General features: G+C 29.8%; 4 protein-coding genes across 4 annotated transcripts; 3 read left to right on the top strand and 1 right to left on the bottom strand.

The window, feature by feature from the left end:
• Window positions 1–3,131: 3,131 nt before the first annotated feature.
• Window positions 3,132–6,508, bottom strand: LOC132941626 (uncharacterized). Its single transcript, XM_061009766.1, has 4 exons — window positions 6,292–6,508; window positions 3,599–3,668; window positions 3,470–3,528; window positions 3,132–3,393 (listed from the first exon to the last, which is right to left on the bottom strand). Exons 1-4 carry the CDS (start codon window positions 6,315–6,317, stop codon window positions 3,273–3,275), a joined length of 276 nt encoding a protein of 91 aa, XP_060865749.1. The 5' UTR covers window positions 6,318–6,508; the 3' UTR covers window positions 3,132–3,272.
• An 855-nt stretch (window positions 6,509–7,363) lies between these two features.
• LOC132941623 (alpha-tubulin N-acetyltransferase 1-like) lies at window positions 7,364–9,636 on the top strand. Its single transcript, XM_061009764.1, has 8 exons — window positions 7,364–7,838; window positions 8,135–8,281; window positions 8,380–8,548; window positions 8,650–8,794; window positions 8,855–8,897; window positions 8,963–9,035; window positions 9,106–9,167; window positions 9,236–9,636. The coding sequence occupies exons 1-8, from the start codon at window positions 7,744–7,746 to the stop codon at window positions 9,354–9,356; spliced, it is 855 nt and encodes a 284-aa protein (XP_060865747.1). The 5' UTR covers window positions 7,364–7,743; the 3' UTR covers window positions 9,357–9,636.
• A 1,448-nt stretch (window positions 9,637–11,084) lies between these two features.
• Window positions 11,085–12,910, top strand: LOC132941625 (uncharacterized). The gene is made up of 4 exons (XM_061009765.1): window positions 11,085–11,456; window positions 12,088–12,154; window positions 12,424–12,479; window positions 12,551–12,910. The coding sequence occupies exons 1-4, from the start codon at window positions 11,371–11,373 to the stop codon at window positions 12,669–12,671; spliced, it is 330 nt and encodes a 109-aa protein (XP_060865748.1). The 5' UTR covers window positions 11,085–11,370; the 3' UTR covers window positions 12,672–12,910.
• A 4,716-nt stretch (window positions 12,911–17,626) lies between these two features.
• Window positions 17,627–22,102, top strand: LOC132941177 (alpha-tubulin N-acetyltransferase 1-like). The gene is made up of 8 exons (XM_061009116.1): window positions 17,627–18,006; window positions 18,339–18,485; window positions 18,794–18,962; window positions 19,058–19,202; window positions 21,218–21,251; window positions 21,325–21,397; window positions 21,466–21,527; window positions 21,597–22,102. Exons 1-8 carry the CDS (start codon window positions 17,912–17,914, stop codon window positions 21,715–21,717), a joined length of 846 nt encoding a protein of 281 aa, XP_060865099.1. The 5' UTR covers window positions 17,627–17,911; the 3' UTR covers window positions 21,718–22,102.
• The last annotated feature ends 4,548 nt before the right edge of the window (window positions 22,103–26,650 follow it).

The following is a 26,650-nucleotide window of genomic DNA, read 5'->3' as shown; positions in this document are numbered from 1 at the left end:
CTTATTAATAAAACATTGAAACCTAGCATTCTATAAGGTTTATTCGAAATTGTTTTATGATGGAACTTAAATGAAAGATCTTATTCGAAATGTATGCCCAATGCCTGTCTAAGTAATTAATTGTTATCAAGTTTATAGTTGAAAATAATTGAGTTTTTAGAACGGTAGATAAAATAGTTTTGCATTTTCCAGTTTTCGACAAAATCAGATTTTACTTTTTTGTATAGGTAACTCAAAATTAATAATCGTAGATACTTCAAATGTTCACCAAACGTTTATTTTATCATTTTCTATACAAGATCGGAGGAAAGTATACTATTTTAAAAATATTTTGACAGATATTTATAGACATTTAAATTCTAAAACTATTTAAAGTTAAAATTTTTACAAAATTCATTTAAATAACAAAAATTGCAAATTATCAATTATTTATTGTATCTAAGGATTGAAAATTTTAAACAGCGTTTCTCGTAAGTAGTGAATTCTATAAATAAAATATATAAAAAATATACTAACAGTTTTTTTATAAACATTCTGGATGCTGTTCCTGGGCCTATCTGCACACGGTTATTTTCAGGGCCGAACTTTTTAGCCAATTCGGCACTGTTCACAGTATTATTTAATCTTATAAGTCATAATTATTACTAGGTCTCATTTATAACTATATGGCTTCAGGCAATTAATCATTCAACTGACGTTATCACTACTATCGAGCAGTTGGATATCTGCAAAATAATATCCATTTCCACTCTTGTCTATATTGTTGTTTGTTGATGCTGATCAGATTTGTGTTTTGTTCCATTGCTACGAGCATAGCGGTGGAAGCTATGTAATTATGTAGGTATAGTCACTAGTCACAAACATTCATATAAGTTTACTGGCAGATACCATCAAATACTATACCCATAGGTATCTAAATGCTTAGCCGGTAGGACTATGGGAGACGGGAGTATAGGTAGTGGCTAGTGCAGTGTTTGGAAAGAACGCTCGTTTACGCATTCACGTTTATATTTAGTGAACGTCACTCGTTTTTTTCAAATAGAACGTAAACGTGGACGGCGTTTATATATTTAATGAATTTGAACGATTTTTAAGACGTTCAAATTTATTTATTATTTAATAAATATTAATTTATAATACTATTATGATATATAATAATATATTAGGTACGAATTATAAAATTAAAATACATGAAATTCCAGTGGGCTCGCCAGGGTATAAAACAACAATAATATTATGATTTCCACGATTTTGTATTCGTATTTAAACGATACATATAAATTAAATGAACGCGGATAATCGCATTCGTATTTTCAAATAACGTGAACATTTTAAAAATAATATGAATTTGAACGTGGACGAGTTCCTTTTTTAAGTACTGAATGTGAACGTGAACGAGTTCATTTTTTTAGTGAACGTTCCTAACACTGGACTAGTGACATTAAATCTATTATCTATTATATAAAGTATTAAACTATTAAAGTATATAATATTATTATACATAAAAATATCAAATGCAATACATTTTAATGGTTTCGATTTATTGAGCACTGTAATATTGAGTTTACTAATAGAATTATAGTTACTTACTTAACTAACTTAGGAAATTTGCACGCAGTTGAACCAATATTGTGTTGTTAGCTTATTAGAGTTGATTGACTTATTATCAAAATTAAAGTCATATATATCATCTGTCATCTGTGTATGACGTGTACGTCAACTTTTATACGATATTTCAAATATTATGCAAATTAATTGTATAATGTTACAATTTAAAAATGCTTGTATATTGCAAAAAAATCAGTCAAAGTAGAATGTACAAATAGCGATAATTCGTTTAACTTATAATAATTTTGATAATAGATCAATTCACTCTTATGTTAAAGTTAACAACACAAGATTGGTTATTTTGAACGCAAATTTGCCTGTTGCACGAAATTAAGTGAGAAAACAAATAGTGGCCAGCCTTCTTCAACAGTTTAATTCTTTTATATATTTTTCGTAATTTGATGACGTCTTAAATTTACATATCATACAGTTTGTTGTATAATTTTGTAGGTATCCATTTGGAGTAAAATGTATAAATAAAATAATATGAAAATCATATTATTAGGAATAATAATTAATAATCTCTTAACATTTTAAATATATAGGTACTATTAATAGTTAATAATAGATATCTACCTAGTAAATTATTAATGTAAGGTACATATATGTTAGGTATATCATAAACTCATAACCAGTAGTTTATATTCTATGTAGTATATAAGTTTAAAGTTCTTTCAATAGTACTATAAATTATCTATTATCTAAAGAAATTAGTATTTAATATTAGACATTGGGAATTGTTAATTTTCTCTTTTACAAGCACTATTTCAATCTGTGATATAGGTACCTACTGATATAGCTTAACAGGCCATACCTATTGTTTTGAATTCTTGACAAAACAGAAAAATACAAGTTGAAGAAAAGCATTTGAAAAATACAGATTCAGTAAAACCTCATTAATCCGGCCCCATTAGACCGGACTTTGCTTAATCCGAACATTCATTTAATAACGGACATAACACGTAAACGCAATTTAAGCCGCAGACTAAAATAAACATGAAAACGAGTTCCACGAATTTCCATTAATACGTGTGATCGCGATTATTAATTCTACAAAATCCAATAACATAATATTGTCATTGAAGTTATCCAATTGTTAATTAATAATTATATAATACATATTCTTAAATACAAACACACTTTTGGTTATTTTGTTAAATCAGGACTTTCATTAATTCGGACAACCTAGAGCCCCAATTAGTAAGGATTATTGAGGTTCTACTGCACCTATTTAAGATGGTAATATTACTGTCGATTTCCACAAAGAATTATTATTATTTTAACTGCTTATTTACTATGGATATAATATTATGAAAGCAGCAATAAACAATTAAAAAATTTTTGAGAAGTTTAGATCAAACACTGTCTTAGTCTTAGTCTTCTATTTTTGTTTCATATATTTAATTTGTAGTTAGGATACTTTAAACTTTAAAGGTAAGGTTAGTGTATAACGAATAACGATAAAGAACTGTAACACATTTTTACTGTCAAAAGTATGTATTTAATAAGACAACTGATAAATATTTATGGTTATTATGTCTAATACGGTATACCAATAAAAAAATATAGCTGAAGTATGAAATTGTGAAATTAAATATTTTGCAATAATGCAGTAGCAATGTGAATCGTGATTCATTCATAACTTAATACCTATGGGTAGGTTGTTAAATATCAAGTGGAGCTGTAATGATATTAATATCTTCATCCATGCAGTCATCATACTCATCGATTTGATATGTGTCCGAGCTCTCAGAATGTGGAGCTTCTTTCACTTGATTATCAACCCTAAATTATAAAAAAATTAAAATTAAAAAACATCAACATCAAAAAGTGTAGGGATATAAATTTAATTGTTACTAACAAATCAACTCCATTATGATTGTCCTTCACATTACCAGGTAGTTCTTGGTCTAGTACAATCTAATAAAAATAATACAATTTATTTTCATAATTAATATTTAAAATGTATTTATTATTAAACTAAACTCACTTCATCCATTGTATCGTGATGTTTGTGAGCATCATACCCATGCTTTGCCTCATCTTTGTTTGTCGTTGATCTGCAAAAATCATAAGCAACAATTTAAAAAATATTTATATCGACTTATATAAAACGTGACTTATTAAAAAAAAAATAATGTAAGAATGATATTCAGTTGAAGAAACAAATCACCTAAAGTCAAACGAATCATATAAAAAAAAAATTATGTTATCAAACATACCAGTAATACTCAACGAGGATAACAAAATGGATATAAAGAGACAATAGTACAATATTATTGTGAGCATGAATGTATACTGAGGAAGTAAGATTGAAGTGAACATTATACTTTTGCACTACTCAAACATGTTTCTTTTGTATTATTATTGCGTGCTAGACATTTAAAATTTTGAGTTGAAATGATGTCTGCGAGGTTAGGTTAAAAATGGATATTAAGATATAAACAATACAATATTATTGCGATTTACCTGTAACAATATTGGATTTAAGTCTACTGCCGGTATTAATATCGAAAACATAAATATATTTTAATAGTCCAAAATTAGGATTACACAGTGTGAAATTTCGACATAATTCAATTAATGAATATTTGAAATCAATTAGGTTTAAAAAGTCTTGCACTCATTTTTAAAGTTTTTCACAAACCTATACCGCAGGATAGGTTACTGCCAAAACACTCAAAAGCTGCAATACAGTATAAATGGTTAGTATAGGTACCTACTAATAACTTTATAATTAGGGCCCGGAACTTGATGCATTTGCTTCTTTTTTCTAATGCTTATATTCAACTATTCAAGGCTCGTCTTTATAGAGATTCGACTTATGTCACAAAGAATTCAATAGTTCAAATTTAATTTCGCATTTTAGATTCTGAGCAGAGCGATGAATGTATTGATTTTACAATGATGTATTTTTTATTAATTTAAAATTTTTTATTTTTATGACTGTCGTCGCTGTTTGGGGCAGTAAAACTGCTTCGAATTTCTTCAACAGTATCTTATTTGATGGGAAAGTGAATCTAGTTGGTGCAAAATTCCTAATAATCCTATAAGTGCCGGGAAAACAACATAAGTATATTAAACATTAAGGAAAACGGGAATATTTACGCAAAATAGGTTTTTAACTAAATCAATTTTGGTTTTTGGTGTAACTCTAAAACAAATGACCGTATTTATATGAAATTTTCACTGATTGTTTATATTAGCATTTTCTGTACACGATAAAATTTTCAAAATATTTTGATTTGTTTTGAACTGTTTACGGAAATTTTCTGTTTCAAATTTTTTTAGTTTTTTTTTTTTATGAATGTCAATAAAATTTTATTTTTTGGGTAAATAAGCTTGAAAATGTAATACAAGGGTCCTTATGAAGTTACGATGACAATTGAAAAATATTAAAAATCCAGTCACAATTTTTTTTATACGCATTTAAAGTTCAAATCTTGACAAAATACGTAAAAATCACGAAAATTTGCAAATTATTTTGAATTAAAATTTCTAAGATTTAAAAATGTAATAGAACATTCCATATGCGTTTCTACCTATATCAAAAAAAAAATGACTTTAAGAAATTCAAATTAAATTTTTATGAGTGTTTGGAGTTCATATTTTTATACGACATTAGATATTTACTCGATTTCTTATTTTGTTATGTTATTTAAAAATGAATAACTATTAACTGTAGATACATGAAAATTTGACTGAATGTTAATATTTTCATTTTCTATATACGATGACATTTTCAAAATATTTCTTCTCGTTTTGAGTTGCTTTTTTTATGTAATACAAGGCTCCTGATATATTGTCATTATAGTAGTTGAAAAATATTAAAAATACTTAGGCACAATTTTTTTTTATAAGCATTGAAATTCGAATTTTGACAAAATTTTAAATTATTTTGCAGTTAAAAATGTATAAAATGTTCAATTCTTATAGCTATAAAGATTGAAAATTTAAAACAAGATTCCACGGAAATAGGTTATACTTAAATTGCTATATTCACAATAATATCATCAAATATTATAGACTGAATCTCATAATTGTACATATAGCCGGCAGTAGGTACATATGAAAATATTATGCGCATTCTTTTATTGTCCAATATAATATATTTAATGCTTTAATAATTCTAAGAAAACATTTATAATTTAATATTTATTTGCTAAGTACCTACCTACCCAATTTAACTTACTATATTTTTTACAGTTTAATAAGAAAAAAATAAGAAACAAGAAAAAGAAAAAAGAAAACGAAAGAATATTTGTTTTGTTATGTTCTGAGTATTATATTTGTGTGTATATATGTATTTTTTGTTTAAATCAAATATTAATTTTTACGTAATTTATTAAAATCATTATTTGATGGTTTTGATGTATTTAAACTCTTTTTTCAAATGTAATTAAAATGTTGAACATGTTTGTGTCATTTTATGTATTTTTTCAAGACTTTTATATGTCATCAAGTTCCGGGTTTTTTTTTCCTGATAATAAATTGAAAAAAACTTCGACAAGAAAATGGCCGACGCCCCGCGGCTTACTATACTAAATGTCTTATTGTCCATTCGTCTATTTTTTTTATAGACGAATGGACAATAATCTCCCGAAAAACAACAATTACATAATTATCATAATATTATTATATACATTATACGTAGTAAATAAAGACAATTTGTATACAACTCACTGGTCATTTTTCCCGCTGAAGTCCATGTCACGATGCTTCCCGTTGTCTTTTAAGAAAAATTTGCGAAACGACGTAGCAGGTATTATTACTTATCGATTATATAACTTACCGTAGACGTTTTACTGTTTTAGCGGGCGTGTGAATAATAATATGTGATACTGCGATGAGCGTCTGTATTGTTGTTGTTTTTACGTTTTTTTAATTTTGCCGACGACGTTTGTTGTTATCGGTTTGTACTTATAGTTGTCATCGCCGCAACACGCCGACACCGGCCGCGTCTTGTTTACGACGAGAGCCGAGCGCGGAGGGTAACGTCGACGCTAGCTGACCTTGAACGCGTCGCGGACCTACCCTACCCGGCGAGTGGCTGCCGCCGGCTTTCTGCAATTTTTTTTTTGTAGCATATAATTTTAAAATTATTTCTTGAGTCTCAATCCGTTGTCCCTTACCAATAACCATCGCTGGTCTCGTACTTCATAGCCGCCACAGGTCGTGTAAACTATATGATAACAATAGACTACACAAGGGTTAAAAGGGTGAAACAATTAAGGAAAATTAAAATTTCGGAATTCCGTAGTCATTATATAGGTACGCGTGTGACGTATAATAGAACTATATATGGGTAGACATTATATACTAATAGAATTGTTGTGATTGTAAATGTATACAAGTTCAGACTAAATGTTGTCTATTAATTGCAATACAATAATTAACCAGTATAGTATAATAATTTCCGGTGTACGAGAATTTATTATCGTTAGTACGCAATTTTCCTATTGTAGCCCGCAGTCCGCAGCTGTCGGGAAAAGGCCAATGCACTTCAATAATCTTATATTAATAAATAACATTTTCAATAAGTCTTATATACAGCGGTTTCATTGTTATTCATATTTATTATAGAATTATTATTACGCGTCCGCACTCTGCACCTGGACACCATCTGGACTTTGGAACCGCCTCGCGCCCGAGAAAAAATGTAGGTACTCAACACTCGGAAAACGCGATCCAATTTTCATGGAAAAAACATTACCTTGTCCGATATTCCAGTTTATTCTTGACAAAAACGCCTGAATAATCGGTGCTTAATAATATTCGGAGTGAGGCCTGCGTGTGCAGGACGTTGGTACTTTGTGGGTTTGGTACTCAGTTGGAATGGCGGTTACCTGATATTTTCTTGTCGGTCCCGTCAACAGCCTGCCCGTTCGGCCACCGCAGTCCACGACGCCGCAACCGCCATTACCAATTTATTCGTTTAATGTTCGTTCGGCGTTTCAGATTTTCACTTCTCTGTCCGTTGCGTATTTTGTTGGCATTTCAAAATATCGAATAATAGCGACGAAGAATATTTTGTGCCCCTCTTCGAGTCCCGAACGATTGTTCTGTATTTTTAAATCGTATTCACGTCTTAAGGTTTCATTCACCCTTTTATAGACCGTTCACCAGACGACAATAATGGAGTTCAACTTCAACATCGGGAAAGTGGCCACCGACGAGGTGCTGAAGATAAATAACACACTGACGGTCGAGGGACACGAGGAAAACGATGAGTAAGTACTGAGTAGGAAGGCGGAACTGGAATTTTTTCTGGGTGGGCTGGAATTTTATCAGCATCATAACCATTTAAGACATATTTACTTAGGTATATTTTAAATTGTGAGCAGTACAGGACCCGACAATTAATTTAAAAACTAGGGGGAGGGTATGAAACCGGAAGGACCAAGAAAAAATAGTTTGGAATTTGTATTTAGGATACCTATATTATGAAAAAAAATCAAATTATTTCTATTTATTTTTTCCACCCCATGCAGAGTTCTTATAATATATTATTGTATTGTTTGTACAGTTTGAAAAACATAATGAGATTAATCATTGACGAAATGGGTAAAGCATCAGCTGTATCTCAAGAGTTTAAGGTGCCAATCACCAGCGCCAAAAGACTTGTCAATTCTGATCATGTAATTTATATGATGACCGAACACAATAAGCCAGGGTAAGTTATACATATATTATAATATATTACCAATGTTTATTTTTGGTTAATTTATTTGTTTCTCACAACAATTACTGTATTTGTATTTTGTTTACCAGCCATTTCGCTGTTGTTGGATTTTTGAAGATGGGATGGAAAAAATTGTTTCTCTACGACAAACAAGCTTCCCGTTCAGAAGCCAGGGTCTACTGTTTGTTGGATTTTTACATACATGAGTCCAAACAGCGTAAAGGTTATGGAATACGTTTGTTTCAATGCATGCTACAGGTATAATAACCTCATTATTCTTATAAGTATTATTTTAACATAATTCTGAATATTTTGTACTTAATATTGGCTAATTAAAAATTACAATTCTATATTTTTAGGATATTGGTTTAGAAGCCAAACATTTAGCTATCGATAAGCCAACTAATAAACTATTGCAGTTTATGTGGAAGCATTTTCAATTATCAAAATTGGTAAACCAGGGAAACAATTTCGTTATCTTTGAAGAATTTTTTCACAATTCGTGTAAGAATTTTAAATGTTTTAAAACTGTATTTTTTTTACCATTAACATTTTAATTTATAGCAATAGCAGAGGAAAAAAATAATCGCGACAATACTGGAAATCGGTATGAATATAATTTAAAGAACTTAAAATATTTAAAAAAAAATTCAATATATTATATTTTTTTAGAGCTGTAGCATATAAGAGTCAACCAATGTTTGGACGGCACGGAGCTCATAAACATCATGATTCAATGGCTGAAGTAAGTTTTACTTTTAATTATAGTTCATTATTTACAATACTAATACATTGTTATTGTTTATACTTTATAGATTATACAAGGTGAAGGGAACGCTGCATTTGTTAAGTTCAAGTACAACCAAGACACCAATTTGTTAGTACCTATTTTGATTATTATTTTGATAAAAAGTTTTTTTAATTAAACTTCTTTTGATTTTATAGTGTTGATAACCAGTTCAAGGAAAAGAATCCAAATCCTGAAAGTAAAGGTGCTTTTAAGACTGACATGGATGGATACTCTGTAAAACGAGATCTTAAATTCCACCACAACTCTCTGTGGTAACTTAAAATAACAACCTATCCAATACAATTATACTTTCTCCTAATGCACTAAAATCACAACCAACTACACATTTCAAATTGTACGAATATGAACTAAAACTAAAATATTTTAATTGTTTAAAACAGTTAGGTATATTTATGTAATTTTCTATAAAATGTAGGTGTTCCACTTACCTAAAAAATTTAACATTTTAGTTTATTTTTAACAGGTTTTATTTGTATAATAATTTTTGTATTAAGACTTCTATTGTGGCATAGTAAAGAGTTCAAAAAAATTTTATTTTAATAAATATTTTTGATAATTATATATTATTACTAACAAAGTTTTGTATTACCTATTACTCCACCAAAACCTAAAATCTTCAGATTAAGTAGGTATTCAGTACATTTTATTGGTATTTAGTATCCTTATAAACTATATTTGTATGGTAAATTGTTGAGAATGAAACTGGACGGTATAATTTTGTTAGCATCGCTAATATAAGATGATGGTGATGGTGTCTGTGGAAATATATTATGTATTCGTACTATAAAAAAAAGGTTAGGTTAGGTTATAGTTCTCATGTATTATACTACTATAGGTATAACTACAGAGTGTTTGGTATGATAAAGCATACCCTAATATCAAAACAAAAAACTGAATAATAACAATGAAATTATTAATCTTGAAGTCCAGATTTTAAGTTACTGAATTGCAATATTATTGTTTACTCATATTCAATGTGACAGTTGTCTATGAATCAACAAGTGATTTACAACTTTGAAGTTTTGGCCTTTTGGGTTACCAATAATGTCCTTGGTGTACTTAACACACTTTTACACTTATCATACTTATATATTTTTAAAGTGACAAAATATCTCAGTAAAAATCATAGTATTATATATAAAAAGGTATTGGAAACTAATATATTTGTGATAGTAACTAAACTAAAAATTATATGTTGTATAGAAAATGCTATTCTGAATATTCAATGAAAAATTCATCTATAGTGTATTTATGGTTATTATTTTTAGTTACATCAAAAATCAAAATTTTTCGAAAACTGCCTAAGCAAATATCTCAGTTTTTCCCAATGCTTTTGAAAAGTACTGGACATTTTCAATTTTGACCTCTGCAAATCATCAACTAGATATTGATTCCTTTTACCAACATAAAAGATGCGGAAATTTAAATCAAAGCATTGTTTCGACTACTATAATCGTGTAAACCAGTCGTGACGGTAAACACAAAAAAAAGCACATCATTGTAAAATTAAAACATTCATCGTTCCGCTCAGAATCTGACTGGAATCACGTGACTGGTATGCTCCGACTACCTATTCTCTGTCCAGGTTAAGAGAACAGCACGCGACTCGACAAAAATGAGTTCTTCGCTGAGTCCCTACCTCACGCAACGCAACACGCTGCCATGAATCATTTTTGAAAGGTACCTAATCGATTATGGAAAAATAACCAATGTAAATCGTTCTATCTTATCCAATAATTATTTGCCTCTTCATTTGGTCTATCTTAATTTTATTTTCCGTATTTATAACAGCTAGCCTTCTAGCAGTTGATATTGCTAGAATGTGTGTAGCGGCGTACCACACTGCGTGCCGATCTTTGTGGCTCGTCCGTCTCCCGCAGGAACGCTGTGCGGGTACGGGACAAACGTATGCGCTCATTCAAGGTCACGTCCACCCCATAATCACACCCGCCACCACCCCTCAGAACCACTTATAACCGACTACCATTAACCAGTACACGCTATATACCTCGTAATAACGCAGCCGACAGAATATATTTCGTAAGAACAACGCTGAAGGTTGAACAGCGAACGCGCACACTAATTGCAGACAGTACTCCCGCGGACTTGACGTGTAACATAGTTACTAAACGATTTTGTTTTTATTCGGTAACTGCCTATTGTAGTCTTCGATTTGTGTTGTCGCTGTCACTCGATTACAGACAATACCAGTAAAATACTCCAACGGTATTTGAAGGTCGTATTGATAATATTATTGTATCATAATATAATGCAGTTCAACAACTACCACGACGAGGCGCAGAAGACCGATGGCGACGCGCCGCCGCCGGCCGAGGGACGCATGGACGTCGGCGAGTGAGTTACTCATTTTATAATGACGCGTTCTCGATGATAATTTTTGCGTTGAATTTCAAGTAGACAATGCAATTTGCAAGTATACTCTACTCGATAATAAATCAATAATTATCGTGACGGTTTAGTTAAAGGAATCGATCAAATCGTCGTGATTTATCTGCACGAATTAATGCGATTTTCATAAAACTATTGGTACGGTTTGTTTCACGTAAAAAAGAATTTTCCCGTTTACAGTACCAGGAAAAACACGAATTGTTTAATGTTTAGTTCGTCGAACACCGCCAAACGACAGTCGACAATAATCCCCCTTTTACTGTTTTTACGGTCGGATTTTCGTTACGCGGCAGCCATTACAGTTGCCGTCGGTTGGTTTTATTCTGATTTCCCCCGACATCATAATTATAATATTATTTGTTCAACTATTACAGTAATTATCGGGTGTTGCCGAATTTCTATTTCGTCAGATTGTTACATTACCGCCTTGTTCTTTAATGACGTCCCCGACTTATGTACACCTACCTAAACTTATACATGCCCGATTCCGATGTATATTATAATTGTAGTAAAATCTTTTGAGTGTGAGATAAAAAATGTTGTTTTTTAAAAAAAAAATTATTTTTAAATCGTATAGAACATCGGAGTGTAAACAAAGATTTGGACGGCACGACGCTCACAAACGTCACGATACAATGGGTGAAGTGAGTTATTCAAAGATTTAATAAAATTGTATACTTATACTTATACACTAATGCCGGGTTCGCGGTTGCATAAACAATTTGTAAACGTTTAATGAATTGATAGCGAGTTAATGGTCCCTCAAACATAATTTGGTGGACCACGACGATTGGTCAGTTAAATATTAGTGAACCGTTAAATATTTAAATGAATATAATATGTTTGTGCAGCAGCTGCTCGGCATAATGCATAATTATTGTATTATTATTATAATTATATTATTATTATGTAGATTGTACAAAGTGGTACTGATACTATGAAGTTTAAGTACAATCACGACAATGATTTGTAAGTATACCAATCATAATTTCTAGTTATTCAGATTTATTTCAATTGGATTTTTTTAAACTTATATCTAGCGTTGATAGCCGGTTCAAAGAATTGATCCCACATCCTGAAGTCGTTGGTGAACTTCAAACTGACAAGTATGGGAACTCTGTGAAACGGGATCTCAAATTCCATCACAGCACTCTATGGTAATAAATACATACAGAAATAATCAACGGCCTATATTTAATAATTTGACTCACTTTCACTTAATCCATATTATTTTTAAAAATAATATGCAAATACAAGTCTTAAAAATTAATTTGAAGTAGATAGTTATTTTTGAGAACAATATATTATTATTTGTACTGAATAACTAGTAGTTTCATTGCTATAATTTTTATTATATGACAAAGTGTTCATCTTGTTGAATAATACAATATTTGAATTCATTTTTATAAAGTAGTTTTTTTTTAATCGCACTTGCACTGTTGAAGCTACTAGCAAATATAAAGTGTAAAGCTTAATAATGAATATAATACTACAATAAATTACACTATTGTATAAAGATTAATCCCCTCCTCCCGAAATTCAGTTCTAATTACGCCACTGGTGACGACGTTATACAGCGTGTCATATTACGAAAGTTTGACTTGCAGCTAACTGAAACCTGGCTCGCACACTAATTTATAGCGATAATATTTGGCTGAATTTTACTGCTACCGCCGCAATGCGCCATGCGTATGCAACATAATATTATATACAATTTATAACCTTCTTCATTATATGGCTAAATTCATTCAAAAAGTAGGTATTATAATATGGTGTAGTTATATACTTACATTATCTATAGAGTATAGACTATAAATTATAATTAACATGGAGTATATTTTTTATTATTATTCGTCGTTATGACAAACCCGTTGACCGGTCGTGGTCAACCACGGCAGACGATAATCTATACAATGCTATTGATTAATTAATAATGATAACAACATAATTGTTTGACATTGTTAGTATATACCTACATTTACATATTGTTAGTTGTTACGATACCTATAAGTACAATAAGGTAAATAAGTACCTACTAATAATAATTTTAAAAGAGTGTTATATAAATTTTTTCAAATTATATTACCCAAGTTCCACTGGGTTTCAGTTAGGTACCTGCAAGTCGAACTTTCGTAACGGCACTGTGTAATTACGTCAACACGGCACTGCCATATAAAAACTTTGTTTCGAGTGGTTGTGGGTTGGTAATGATTTTTACATAATTTTACATTAGTTTTATATATTTAGTAAACATCGGTAAAACATACCTATTAAAACATATACCTTATAGGTATTAAGTACTTGATTGTCTAAACATTCTCACAAGTTCACATTATTTTTTGTGTAAATTATATAGGTAGTATATTACCAGTACTTCATATTTTATTCTTCAAGACGAAGAAGATATATCTTCTACAAGTTTTATTTTATTTGTAATTTAAATTTATAGTAAGTATTACAGTTTACAAAACTAAGCAATACTTATTCTTAACCATCGACTATGAATTGCGCTATAAAGTGAAAACTATAAAGATGAATAAAAAAAAATCTTTTTACTGCAAATTGCAATCATTTATCATTTATTAATTATGACACCTATATACAATATACATCCTACATGTCAACAATAATGTAATACTTATAATATTCATTTTCAATTGACTTACACTCTTCTAAGTATTACAATAGCCATTCAAAAAATGAGGCACCATAATGTACCCACCTACCGTAAATTCTTTTTATATTGTTTTACCTGTAAAAAAATGTTGAGCGTAAATGATAAATATATTACACTATGTCACTATAAATATACTTATATGTTATATACCTAGTATATATTATGTAATTTATTTTGACATATAGTATTTCTATCGTTTGGATTCTGTTAAAAAAAGTACGAGATTTTCTGATGTATTTAGATATTTATTTATTCCTAATTATTGGCGTTTAACATGAGTTATTTACTTTTATAATGTATACTATTATATACTTATACCACCATATTTATGGAGCACTTTATAGCATAATAATATATACACTTGTTAACAGTCATTGAAATAATTTAAAATTTAAAATTATAAGTTATAACGGTCCATTACCTATATAAGAAATAAGAACATATATATAGTATATACCTACATCATCCAGAACCGAGTACTCTACACCCGCATATAATGTTGTATACACGTATAGTTGTATCCTTACAAATGTAGCAAATGTGAGTTCTGCCGTTCCAATTGTGTGTATAGTAACCTTTAATAATTTACTATAGAGTGAACTATCCTATCATTGAACGTAAAGGTAAGGCCATTATCTGTATTTTGACTTGGAATTTTTACGATATTTTAATTTTTAAACAAATTATGAGAATTTTTAACTTGTAATATATTACATACTCATAACTTCTTTAAAAATTAAAATATGGTAAAAAATCCAAGTGAAAACACAAATTATGTTCTTACCTTTAGTTTGATAATAAGTCAATTCATTCTATTATTAAAGGTTACACAATAATTTTGAACTGCCGAACAAAAATTTGCTATGGTATACGGTTGCTGTAAGAGGGAGACAACATATTATTATGTGGATGTGGTGTCCTCTTAATGCTTAAGTATTAGTCAAACATTACTACACAAAATTGTAACTGCTGATCATAAGTCTGTCATGTTTTTCGTTTTTGTACGTTATAACTTTATAAGACTGGGACCGTGAGACGACGCATGCATAATATCTCCATTCTCACATAAATCGATCGTCTAAATTAGTAATATAGATGTTACGAATGTATAATATACTAGCAAAATTGTACATAGGTATATAGGGAAACACTGGAATAAAATATTTTTCAAACTAAATAAATTCTATACATTTTATTTTATAATAATTAATAACTTTGACACTTTGTATATATATTGTTGTTAATTGTACATGCACATTAATTGACAGTTGAATAATCATTAGCCAACTGAATCATTCAATTTTTCACAATATAAGTTTATGAAAATACTCAACACACATTTTCTACACAATTATTTACACGTTGTTTACATGAAATTTTTTATAATATAAATCTATTTGTGACATTTCATGTGGACTGGATCCTGGACGTATACCGACGATGGTCGATAGACATAACTACACATTACTGTATGATAGTCGAAGTTGGTTAATTCGACGATTTAAATATGGATATGATAAAAAATACCTAGTGTTGTTATTATTTATTTGTAGATTGTACGAGGTGAAGGTGGTTGCTGATCCTGTGAACTATGATCCTATGACAATAATAACAGTTAACACTGACTTAAACTACCGAGTACTAATGAGGTACTTTTTTTTAAAAGTATATGAAAATTTAGGTTTTATTCGACTTTTTAGGATCTTTCAGAAAGTGTTGGTAATATTCAAACTGACAAGTTCGGGAACCTTGGAGTTTCCACGAGTCAATTACGTGGTGTTAAAAATATACCATGGTCACTTGGAGCAATTGGATCCTTATCCATATAATATTTATATAGGTACATAAAAACTTGTATATTTTTCCCAACTTAATCAAAAAACAACGCTATGTCCCATTGGCCATTACCCATACTTCCCCGCGTGAAAAAATCATCGATTTGTTGTATGTACGACTGCACGAGGCATCTATACAAGTACATACTGGTAAATTATTGTTTGTTTGAAGACCAGTAGTGTATTTTGGGCCTTGGGGGATAGACCTCATTGTTTTTTTTTTAGGTATTAACAATTGTTTTAGAGTATTTTCCGGTGGATTTACATGTTTACGTATTAACGTTAATATATTTATTTTGAACTATTAGTACCCACAACTACTTACCATGTACCAATTGGCTTCTACTGATGTCAACTGTATTTAGTTATTTGCTTTCAATTTGTTTAAAAAATCACAATAGATATAACATATAAATATTGACGAAGTTATTGGTGAACATATACTGAACACTGGTTAGGTACATACTGGCCACCAAAGAAAGAAAACTTAATTTTTTATTATTATTGTTAACTATTTTAAACCTAACAAAAATAATCAATGCGATGTTCTAATAATAGTTTTTAATTTTATTTGTACGAACGGGCTTGCGCAAAGGTATAATGATAAATGATTAATAATTGTGTTAGTTGGTATTCAATATAGAATGTCGTGTACAGTGTACACTACCTATACAGCATAGGGCATATAGAATATGGCCTTATAGGGCTTTGCAGTTCGAGATACTGTGATTGTAATCTAGCTTTTCCCTGGACATAATATCTGAATAAAACTATTAAATTAAAATAATATGATATTGGATTTATCATGTTTATTTTATTAATCATAACCCGCATATTTTGTTTTGTATTCGAGAACGATGTTAGATACAAGTTAGTTGAATGATATATTGCTTTTATCGATATATACTTTTATGTTGTGTATGATTATTGATTATATATTTCTCTTATTACAAAGAAACAAATTAATGAGCAAATATTTTAGTCTCCCACTTCCATGTAGGTACGTGAATCAATGCCTTACCCCCTACTTTAGGAGGAAATAATTCATAAATACACCGCTACCTCATCGAAGACAACCTGTTATTATTTGCGACCCACGTTAACGGACTGAAAAAAGGCCCCGATTGAGAGTTACTTTTCTATAAAGTAGTGTAGAATTTACTTTTAGTTAACCTATATGGCTGTATAGCATTTCGTGTTGGTGTACTACACAATACACATCACACAAAATGTTTGTGGGTTTATCCACGACCCACCCATTCGCTAACCCAGTTCTAAAGGTCACGTGAAAACGTAACGCAAAATCTGGTAATGTACCACCGGTTGAAGATTAGAAGAACAGTGGTCAGTGATATTTATAAAATTAATAATACTGATCAATGATTAATACTAATTTGCCTTCAATCGTGCTTATGACGGTTTCGCAGCGCACCGCCTCTGATAAGATGGGGGGGTTATCAAGGAGTATAACGTTATCATTGTACACAAAACATTTGGCGGCAAAAGTCGTCTTATCAATAGTTTTTACAACCTTTTCCTACGCCATCCGTGACCACGGTTGTAGACACTGGTACCTACCTAAACCAGGCGATTATATTTATTGACAGCCTGCCCGACCGCCTACTGCGGCAGACAGTGCGACACTTTAATTCCAAGGTTGACCGTTGGCGGACGCCCTCCTTGGTCGATCCGATTTCGGATTTACGCCTCTGCGACGATAATCGTCTGTACTCTACGTATTACTAGACGAAAGCGAAACTAATAAATTGTTAATAGCTATTAAGTATTCTTAGTTTTCGCGCTACTAGTGTACGACCGATAATAATCGTTCTACCGGTCTGGTATCGTCGTATCTTCGCCGAGTACTAAAATATTCGTAGTTCTGCGTCATGGAGTTCAAGTTTGACATTAAGAATGTGGCCACCGAAGAGGTGATGAAGATTGACAACACGCTGACGGCCTTGGGACACGAAAAAAATGAAGAGTGAGTGCCTACATATTATTATTAAGTCCCTCCGTTACCCACTGTGATGGATAACTTAACCTAACCAGGGGCGAGAGCGATGACAGTGTATTCGAAATTTTATGCTGGCTTGGGGTAACTGAGGTTAATATATGATGTGTGTGCAAGTTAATTTTGTGTGTGGATAGGTGTGTAATGAATAAGAAATGGTTCCCGGTAAATTTGGAGAGATTGTATCTAAGGGGGTTTAGTTCATAGACGTATAATATAACGTAATTATATTATACGTCTATGGTTTAGTTGCTAATATTGGTATTGCTGTGTTATTACTTATTATTAATTTTTGTGTATAGCTTAAAAAGCATAATGAAACTGATCATTGACGAGATGGGTAAAGCTTCGGCCATTGCTCAAGAATTGAAGATGCCCATAACCAGCGGCGACAAGCTAGCCAATTCCGATCACATTCTCTACATGATGACAGAACACGATAAACCTGAGTAAACACTTTTTTCTTTAACTTATATATTGAAATAAGTCATCTATACAGAAAATGCATAGTAAGAATATTTGATAAATGCTATACTTAACGTGGAAAAAAAACAAAATAAAAAACATCGAAGGAAGAAGTCACTCATTAGTGACACTTTGATTTGATTACTGAGTGAACACATAATATATTTTGTTGGATTTTAACTGTGCTCAGTTTATTTTTTATTCTTAATGTATTAATCTGTTTTAAAAAAATCAAGCCCATTAAAATATTAACATTTAATATCAATAAGGTTTGTTTGTATTTGTTGTATAGACATTTCAGTGTTGTTGGAATTTTGAAGATGGGATGGAAAAAGTTATACCTCTATAACAAAGAAGGCTTGCGGTCAGAAGCAATGGTCTACTGTTTGTTAGATTTCTACATACATGAGTCCAAACAGCGTAAAGGTTATGGAAAACGTTTGATCGAATGCATGTTACAGGTAACTAACTTCTGAATATTTTAAACTTCAAAGAATATAATATTTGGCAAAATCAAATAGTTTTTCTTGACTTAAAATTTATGTTACATTTTTAGGATATAAATTTAGAAGCCAAACATTTGGCTATTGACAAGCCAACTAAAAAATTATTGCAGTTTATGTGGAAGCATTATCAACTATCCAAATTGGTTAACCAAGGAAATAATTTTGTAATATATGAAGAATTTTTTGATGACGCACGTAAGAGTTTTATAATGCTTACATACTACCAGTGTTGGGTAAATTAATTTTCAAAAGTAATGAAATTACGTTACTCATTACTTCAAATATTTTTATCTAAATTACATTTGCGTTACCTAAAATTATTTTTATCACGTTACATTACTTTTTCATTAATAAAGTAGTGCGTTACAAATAACGTTACTTTTTTCATCAATTTTTTTACCATATTCAATTGTTATATATATCTTACAAACATAGACCTAGTGATAATAGAACTATATTAGTATTATGTTCAAATATCTCACCTATATGGCTATATAATCATAAGTCATGAATCATAATTAATTTTTATTAAATTTTATTTTTAAACCGAACTTTTCTTTCTGCTAATAACGTGATAATATTTATTCCTGGAATGTTTAGTAATATTATTAACTATTATAGGAATCAAAGATAAATATATTTGATATTTAATTTTTCTAGGATATCCATCCTATACCTGTAATACATTCAAAACTATTATTTATCAAATAAAAACGCATTATTGCGTTACTTTAAGAGGACGTCGCACCCGCACATGTTGTCTCCGTCTTACCCGTGTACAACATAGCAAATTTTACGCTCGGCAGATCACGTTTAGCCCAGTTAATTTTAAAATTGGATTGAATTGACCTCTTATAAAATTTAAAGTTAAGAATGTTATCTAGGGCATCTCATCGGCTTTTTCTCAAATTTTAATTCAAAATCGAGTTATGAGCATTAAAAGATGTATAAATAATTTACAATTTTAAAATATTCATAATTCTCTTTAAAACTGAAATATAATAAAAAGCCGATGAGATGCCCTAGATAACATTCTTAACTTTAAATTTTATAAGAGGTCAATTCTTTCTAATTTTAAAATTAACAGGGCTAAATGTGATCTGCTGAGCGTAAAAAATGTTATGTCGTACACGTGTAAGACAGAGACCACATATGCGGGTGCGACGTCCTCTTAAGTAAAATGTAATGAAATTAATGCTGTGTTACTGAAAAAGTAATTGCGTTACTGTAATTTGCGTTATATTACTACCCAACACTGCATACTACATAGTCCGTACTCTTAGATTTTTAAAAGCGTTTAATGTGATACAATTATGTAAATGTATATCAAAATATTCTCTTAACCAGAAGTATATAAACTTTTTGATTTGAATTTGTACTTACTAGTTAGAAAGTTAAAATTAAGTTTGATAGTTACTTAATTTAATTCATTTTGTAACTTATCAAGTTGAATTGAATGTGTAAAATAATCAAATCTAACTGATAAAAAACAATAAGTAACTATGTAGTAGGTACTACTAGTTATTTTTGTAGTTTTTTATCATTCCAAAAATCCAAATATTTTGTATAACTGCAGAGTGCCAATTAGTATCTATAGCCGTCATAATAATAACATGTTTTGTCATATTATTTATTATCAATTCTTTATATTACTTGTATTTCTCAACTATGAAGCCTATAGCCTATAGATATACACACATAAATATATAAACTATCTGTATATTTCTTATTTTGTAAAACATTCTAATGACTGATATTCTTAACTGTTTCCAAGAAATTAAGGTTATTAGTAAGTTATTACCCTACATACTTGAAACATTTGATCAAATTATCAGTTGTTCAATATAATCGTCACCAATAATTTATTTTAGATACCGAGTATTTAATTTATGAAATATATTACATATTTTGAATAAACGTGTTTATAACGTATTTATATTTTAATTTATAAAAAAAACAAACTCCTACTCTATCATAATTTAGTATTTTCACCAAATTAACTTTTAGAGTTTTAGATTTGGAAGATTTCTGAAATTAATTTATCTTCTAACTTGGTTAGTTTGTTTTAAAGTACTTAACTTTAACTAGTTGAAAAAAATTACTAACTTGCCCACCTTGACAAAAATATATGTATAAACATTAAAATCCAGAATATACTTTTACTTTACTGAATGCAATTATTATTAATAAATTTTGTTAATAATTTATAGTAGACGAAAAGAATCATGACAATAGTGGACATAGGTAAATATTTATTCTAAAGATGTTGAATTAAAAAAAAAAATCATTATTTTACATAACTATTTTACTATGTTAGAGCTGTATCATATAAGCGACAGGCAATGTTTGGACGGCATGGGGCTCATAAACATCATGATACAATGGGCGAGGTTAGTGTTAATTCAACAACTTACATATATTTTTTATGAGAGTAATATATCATTGTTATTATTTATAGATAGTTCAAGGTGAAGGCGATGCTGCGTTTGTGAAGTTCAAATACAACCAAGACACAGATTTGTTAGTATTCAAATTTATAATAATCTAGATTTCATTAATTTTAGTTTAAAATGTTTTTAAATAATTTAGCGTGGATCACCAGTTCAAAGAAACTAATCCACATCCTGAAAATAGTAATGCATTCAAAACTGACAAAGATGGAAACTCCGTGAAACGAGATCTTAAATTTCATCACAACTCTCTGTGGTAACCAATAGTTAAAGTATATCCAAACAATTGTGCTGGGTTCCAATCCGCATTCACAAGTTCAATTGTATAGATATTTTTGTTTTGTTCAATGTGTAACAGCTAATAATTTAACAACTTAATCCAAATGCAACTTTTAAATATTCTCTAATATTATATACTGTACTTCAATAATATTCATCAATTTTTTTTGTGAGCAATTATTTATTTTTTAATGTAATAGTCTATTTATTGCTAACAACAATGCTGCTAACTGTATATTGAGTTCTACATTTTAACAAGGCTGATAATTTTGTTTAATTTTACTTTTTTTGTATCAAGCTTTTGTATACGTTTATAGACAATAGCTTCAAACGGCATTCTAATAATTATATTTTTATTTTTGGTAATTTATTTTGTTTTTAATTCAATTGACATGATCTGTGTGATTGTGTGTGTTTTATTATTGTACTCCAAATGTTGTACGCATTATGTGTCAGTACCGTAAATGATATATTATTAATATTATTATTATGTAGAATCATTGGCACCAGTGGCGCAACTAGCGGGTATGTAAGCAAAGTGAAACTTTGGGGCCCCCAATTTAGTGGGGCCCCCTTCATAAAAATTAGTTTTTAGTATTTTTTCACATTTTACAATTATTATTACCTATATTTTTTTATAAACATCTACATTAAAATGAGATGTTTGGTTATACTATAATTACCTATGTACTGTTATTTTAATAGTTATTGTTAATAGACTATGGATTACCTATATTACACTACGAGATATTTATTTAATAATATTATAAAATCATTACAAAAGATTTATTAGGCTTAAATTTCTTTATTAGTTTAATATTACCTTTTTTCTATTTACGTAATCATGAAGTATATTTAAGTCGTTTATTTGTTTATTATCAGTATATTTTGTATAATTATTATGTCGACACGAAGAGTGTATGAAAGTAACGGAAGGCAAAAGAACTCTTCCACCAGTTTGGATATTATAATGAGTCAAATATAAAAACTTATACGTATTTTTTTAATAAATGATATAATTGAACTGTAGGCAAAGATGATAGGTATATAAAAAAAATATACTATACTTCAATATATATTTTATATTGGCATATCTGAATTGCATTAGATCATAATATTATGTGTTATATAAACTATCAAGAGTTGATATTCTCTACCATTGTATTTCTCAGTATTTTGTAGAGCGTTTTGTTGATGATTTTTTACAAAAAACTAGAAATATTAATATTTATTCTATTTTATAAATTTATAATATAAAAAAAAAAAGTTAGTTTATACAATTATTTTTAATGTTATGAAATTAATAACTGACCCTATGCACTTTGTTGCCCGTTAAAAATGGTTAATATGTATAAATAATTTAGCAATAAATCAGATAGTAAAACTTTTATTCAATACAATTATTTTATTATTATTTAATTCATTTTTTTTTTTTTTGCTGAACAGATCATGCCACTGTGGTATTTCTGCTTTCCAAGTTTTCTACTTTTCCGGTTGATTTTTCTAAAATTCTTTCATATTAACCTTTATTAATTATGAACACATCAAAAAAAGAATCAGCCAAATCGGTCATGCATTTTGGGAGCCAATCCGTAACAAAAATTTCCATTTCGCTTTCATACATACATAACGATGGAAAGGTTTTAATTACCTTATGGATGGGGAGGAAGTGGTATACCGTGTACCTTTAATTGTTTAAGACCATTTACATTTTTTGCTAGAGGGTCCCGTTTTATATTTGACTTTAGGGCCCCCAAGTGTCTAGTTGTGCCACTGATTGGCACTCATGTAGTATGCTACCTACTGTAAAAAGCTACTTACCTACCAAAAAAGTTTATGGGTGTTTATCATTTTTACATAATAAGAATTTATTTAACTAAAATGTACTTGCTGATGATCATCATTGTCAAGTATTTTAAAACATTATGCATGGTTTTGCATAAAAATGTTATGCCATGTTAACGTTATCCCAGAAGACTTAAAATATATTGACAAATGTCATGTTGTGTTTTAATTGATCGCCACCATTCTCTTTTAGTTAACAGTCGAACAAATCAATTGCTTAACAAAGCTAGATGGAAGGACACAACACACGACTAAAACAGTTTAATATCAAAAAGTAAGTTATTGTGGGGGGCTTGGTGGATATTTACCAGCATAATATTGCTATTTAGCTATTGTAGTGTTGTATGAACAACAAATGTTATAATATATTGTTTATATCTTAATAACTCAAGCCATAGGTACTTTCCCATAATGAAATAAAATATAAATACAAAATATTTAAGTGGGTATGTTATATTTTCCGGTAGATAAGCACGAGTACAGTTTTTGTTTTGGTGGGTAGCATAATATACGAGTACCTAAATAATGTATGAAAAGTAAATTCCGAATATTTTTATATGGTAAGAACGATATTCAGAGGCGCCAATAACAGTTAATTCCCAAGTTCAGTTCATAGAACCGAATTCTCAAAAAGTGTAATGAACTTAATATAAACCACCTTATAAGCGTTTCATGAGCTTATACCAACTTGTAATCATACAAGTTCTGGAAACCATGACTCGCATTGTTTCAAACTTAAATAATAAGAACATTTAGATCTCGAAAAAAAAAAATATAATTAACGTATGGACAAAACTGTGGAAAATAAAAATCAATGAAAACAAGTCTACTCGTGTAACTTTTACAATGCGCAAATCTGATTGCTCCCTGTCACGTTTAACAATAAAGTAATTCTTTCATCAGACAAAGTAAAATACCTAGGGTTAATATTTGACTAACACCTTAACTGGAGCTCGCATTTAAAACAAAAACGAAAATCAGGGAACTCTAGACTGCATCTTCTGAGACCTCTATTAAAATCGAAACTTTCTCTAGCCAACGATATAACGATAAATACAAATTGATAATTTGTCCAGCATCCAACTATGGGGGCCATCGAAGCCATCAAACACTAGAACCTTGCCAGCATTCCAATCTATATGCTTATGCTTAATAACCTCTGCCCCTTGGTATGTATTAGGTAACGAATAAGGACCTGAACATACCAACCCTCAACGACCTAGCCAAATCCCATTACATAAAATTCCACTCAAAGCTTCGCGTTCATTCAAATCCACTAATTAAAAGTCTATCCTCTGCCTCAATCACCCCTAGAAGATTAAAAAGGCAATGGTCAAGAGACCGGCTCAATGCTTAAAAAAAAAATTGTTTAACTAAGAAAAAAAATAAAATAAATCTTAGTTTCTTGTCAGGTGGCACTGTTGGGAGCCTACCTACTTTACAATGTTCCTAAGTCAAATGTTATTTTATGCCACAACACTCACTCATTATACCTGGATTATAGATTGTAAATATATTTTTAAATGAAAAAAAAAACGCTAGCCAAGTCAGGGATCGGCATGTAAACTTTCTTGATTTTTAATTTTTAGTAAATTTATTAACTGATATCACACCTAAGCGGTATAACAATTTAAATACAAAAAAAACATTGGTGTGAACAGCCCCACAAAATATCATTTTCATTTTCATTTAGTGAGATAGACCTCTGAAACCGGAGAGCGGATATTGTTGTTTGTCTTGTTAGATTCACATTGGTTAGAAGAAGTACAGTGAAGATTTTCAAAACTTTATCTTTAATAGTTAATTCAATACAGAACATTAAAACAAATTTTATTCGGCGTTTTTTGATGTTTTTCAGCTTTAGAGCTTTGTAGTGAATCAATGACAGGAGATTAAGTTCTGAAAATCTTCACTGCACTTCTCCTAGCCTAGGAGAAGTTAAAAAATAGAAATTTAGGGATGGTTCACGCCAATGTTTTTATGGATTCAAGTGGTAACCGTTTGGTTGTGATATTAAAGCACTCTCATTAATATTTTTTATTAAAGCTAGCTAAATTACCCACCTACTCATCATTAGTGAATTACATTTTTATTATTTTCCTATTTAATACAAATTCTGGAAGTTTTCAAAATTCAGACTTTTTTCATTTCAACTACCACTCTTACTTGATTAAAAATCAAGAAAGTAAAAAAGATTACAAAATTAAAATCTTAAAAAATGTTCAAAAAAAAAAAAACAAGTTTTATTTTATGTAGCATATTATACAGGTTGCTGTGGATAAATAGTATAGCAGTAAAAAGGTTAAGGTGCCTTTACAGTGACATTTGTTGTATGTGTCTTGCAAGTGCGTAACATATCAAATTTTACGTTCAGCAGAACACGTTTATCTCCGTTAGTTTAAAAATGAGTGCGAATTGACCTCTTATAAAATTTAAAGGTAAGATTATTATCTAGACAATTACACAAGCTTTTTATTTTAATTTAATTTTCTATTTTAATTCTTAAGACTATGTCACTGTCTAGATAATAATCTTACCTTTAAATTTTATAAGAGGACAATTCGCTCTAATTTTCAAACTAACGGGAGATAAACGTGTTCTGTTGAGCGTAAAATTTGCTATGTTATGCACTTGTAAGACGCAGACAACAAATGTCACTGTAACGTCCCCTTAAGAGTAATATTTATTTTGGTATTATAATAACCTTCAACTACTTCTATTATTATTATTTCTTTGAATTATTTTATACATTATTTTGAATTTTTTTTTACAACGGTTATTTTTAATAACTAATATAATTAAATTTATTTATTTGAATCAGTTTGTCTTAACTTCAAACACTATGTACCAACTACCATATTATATTTTTTATTCTGAAACAGTAAAAGATTTTAAAATTAAAGGTAAGTAGAAATACAAACTTCCCCCATAATAAACTGGCTACACTTTTGCTTAACTAATATTAAGATGATGAAATATAGTTCAATAAAAAGACGAATAAGGTTTTAGATTCTGATGCGATGGATGTATTAATTTTACAATTATGTGTTTTTTTTTTTATTTATTTAT

The sequence above is a fragment of the Metopolophium dirhodum genome, chromosome 3 (assembly GCF_019925205.1).
Source record: "Metopolophium dirhodum isolate CAU chromosome 3, ASM1992520v1, whole genome shotgun sequence".
Taxonomy (NCBI): Eukaryota; Metazoa; Arthropoda; class Insecta; order Hemiptera; family Aphididae; genus Metopolophium; species Metopolophium dirhodum.
This window is presented reverse-complemented; position numbering and strand designations above follow the sequence as displayed.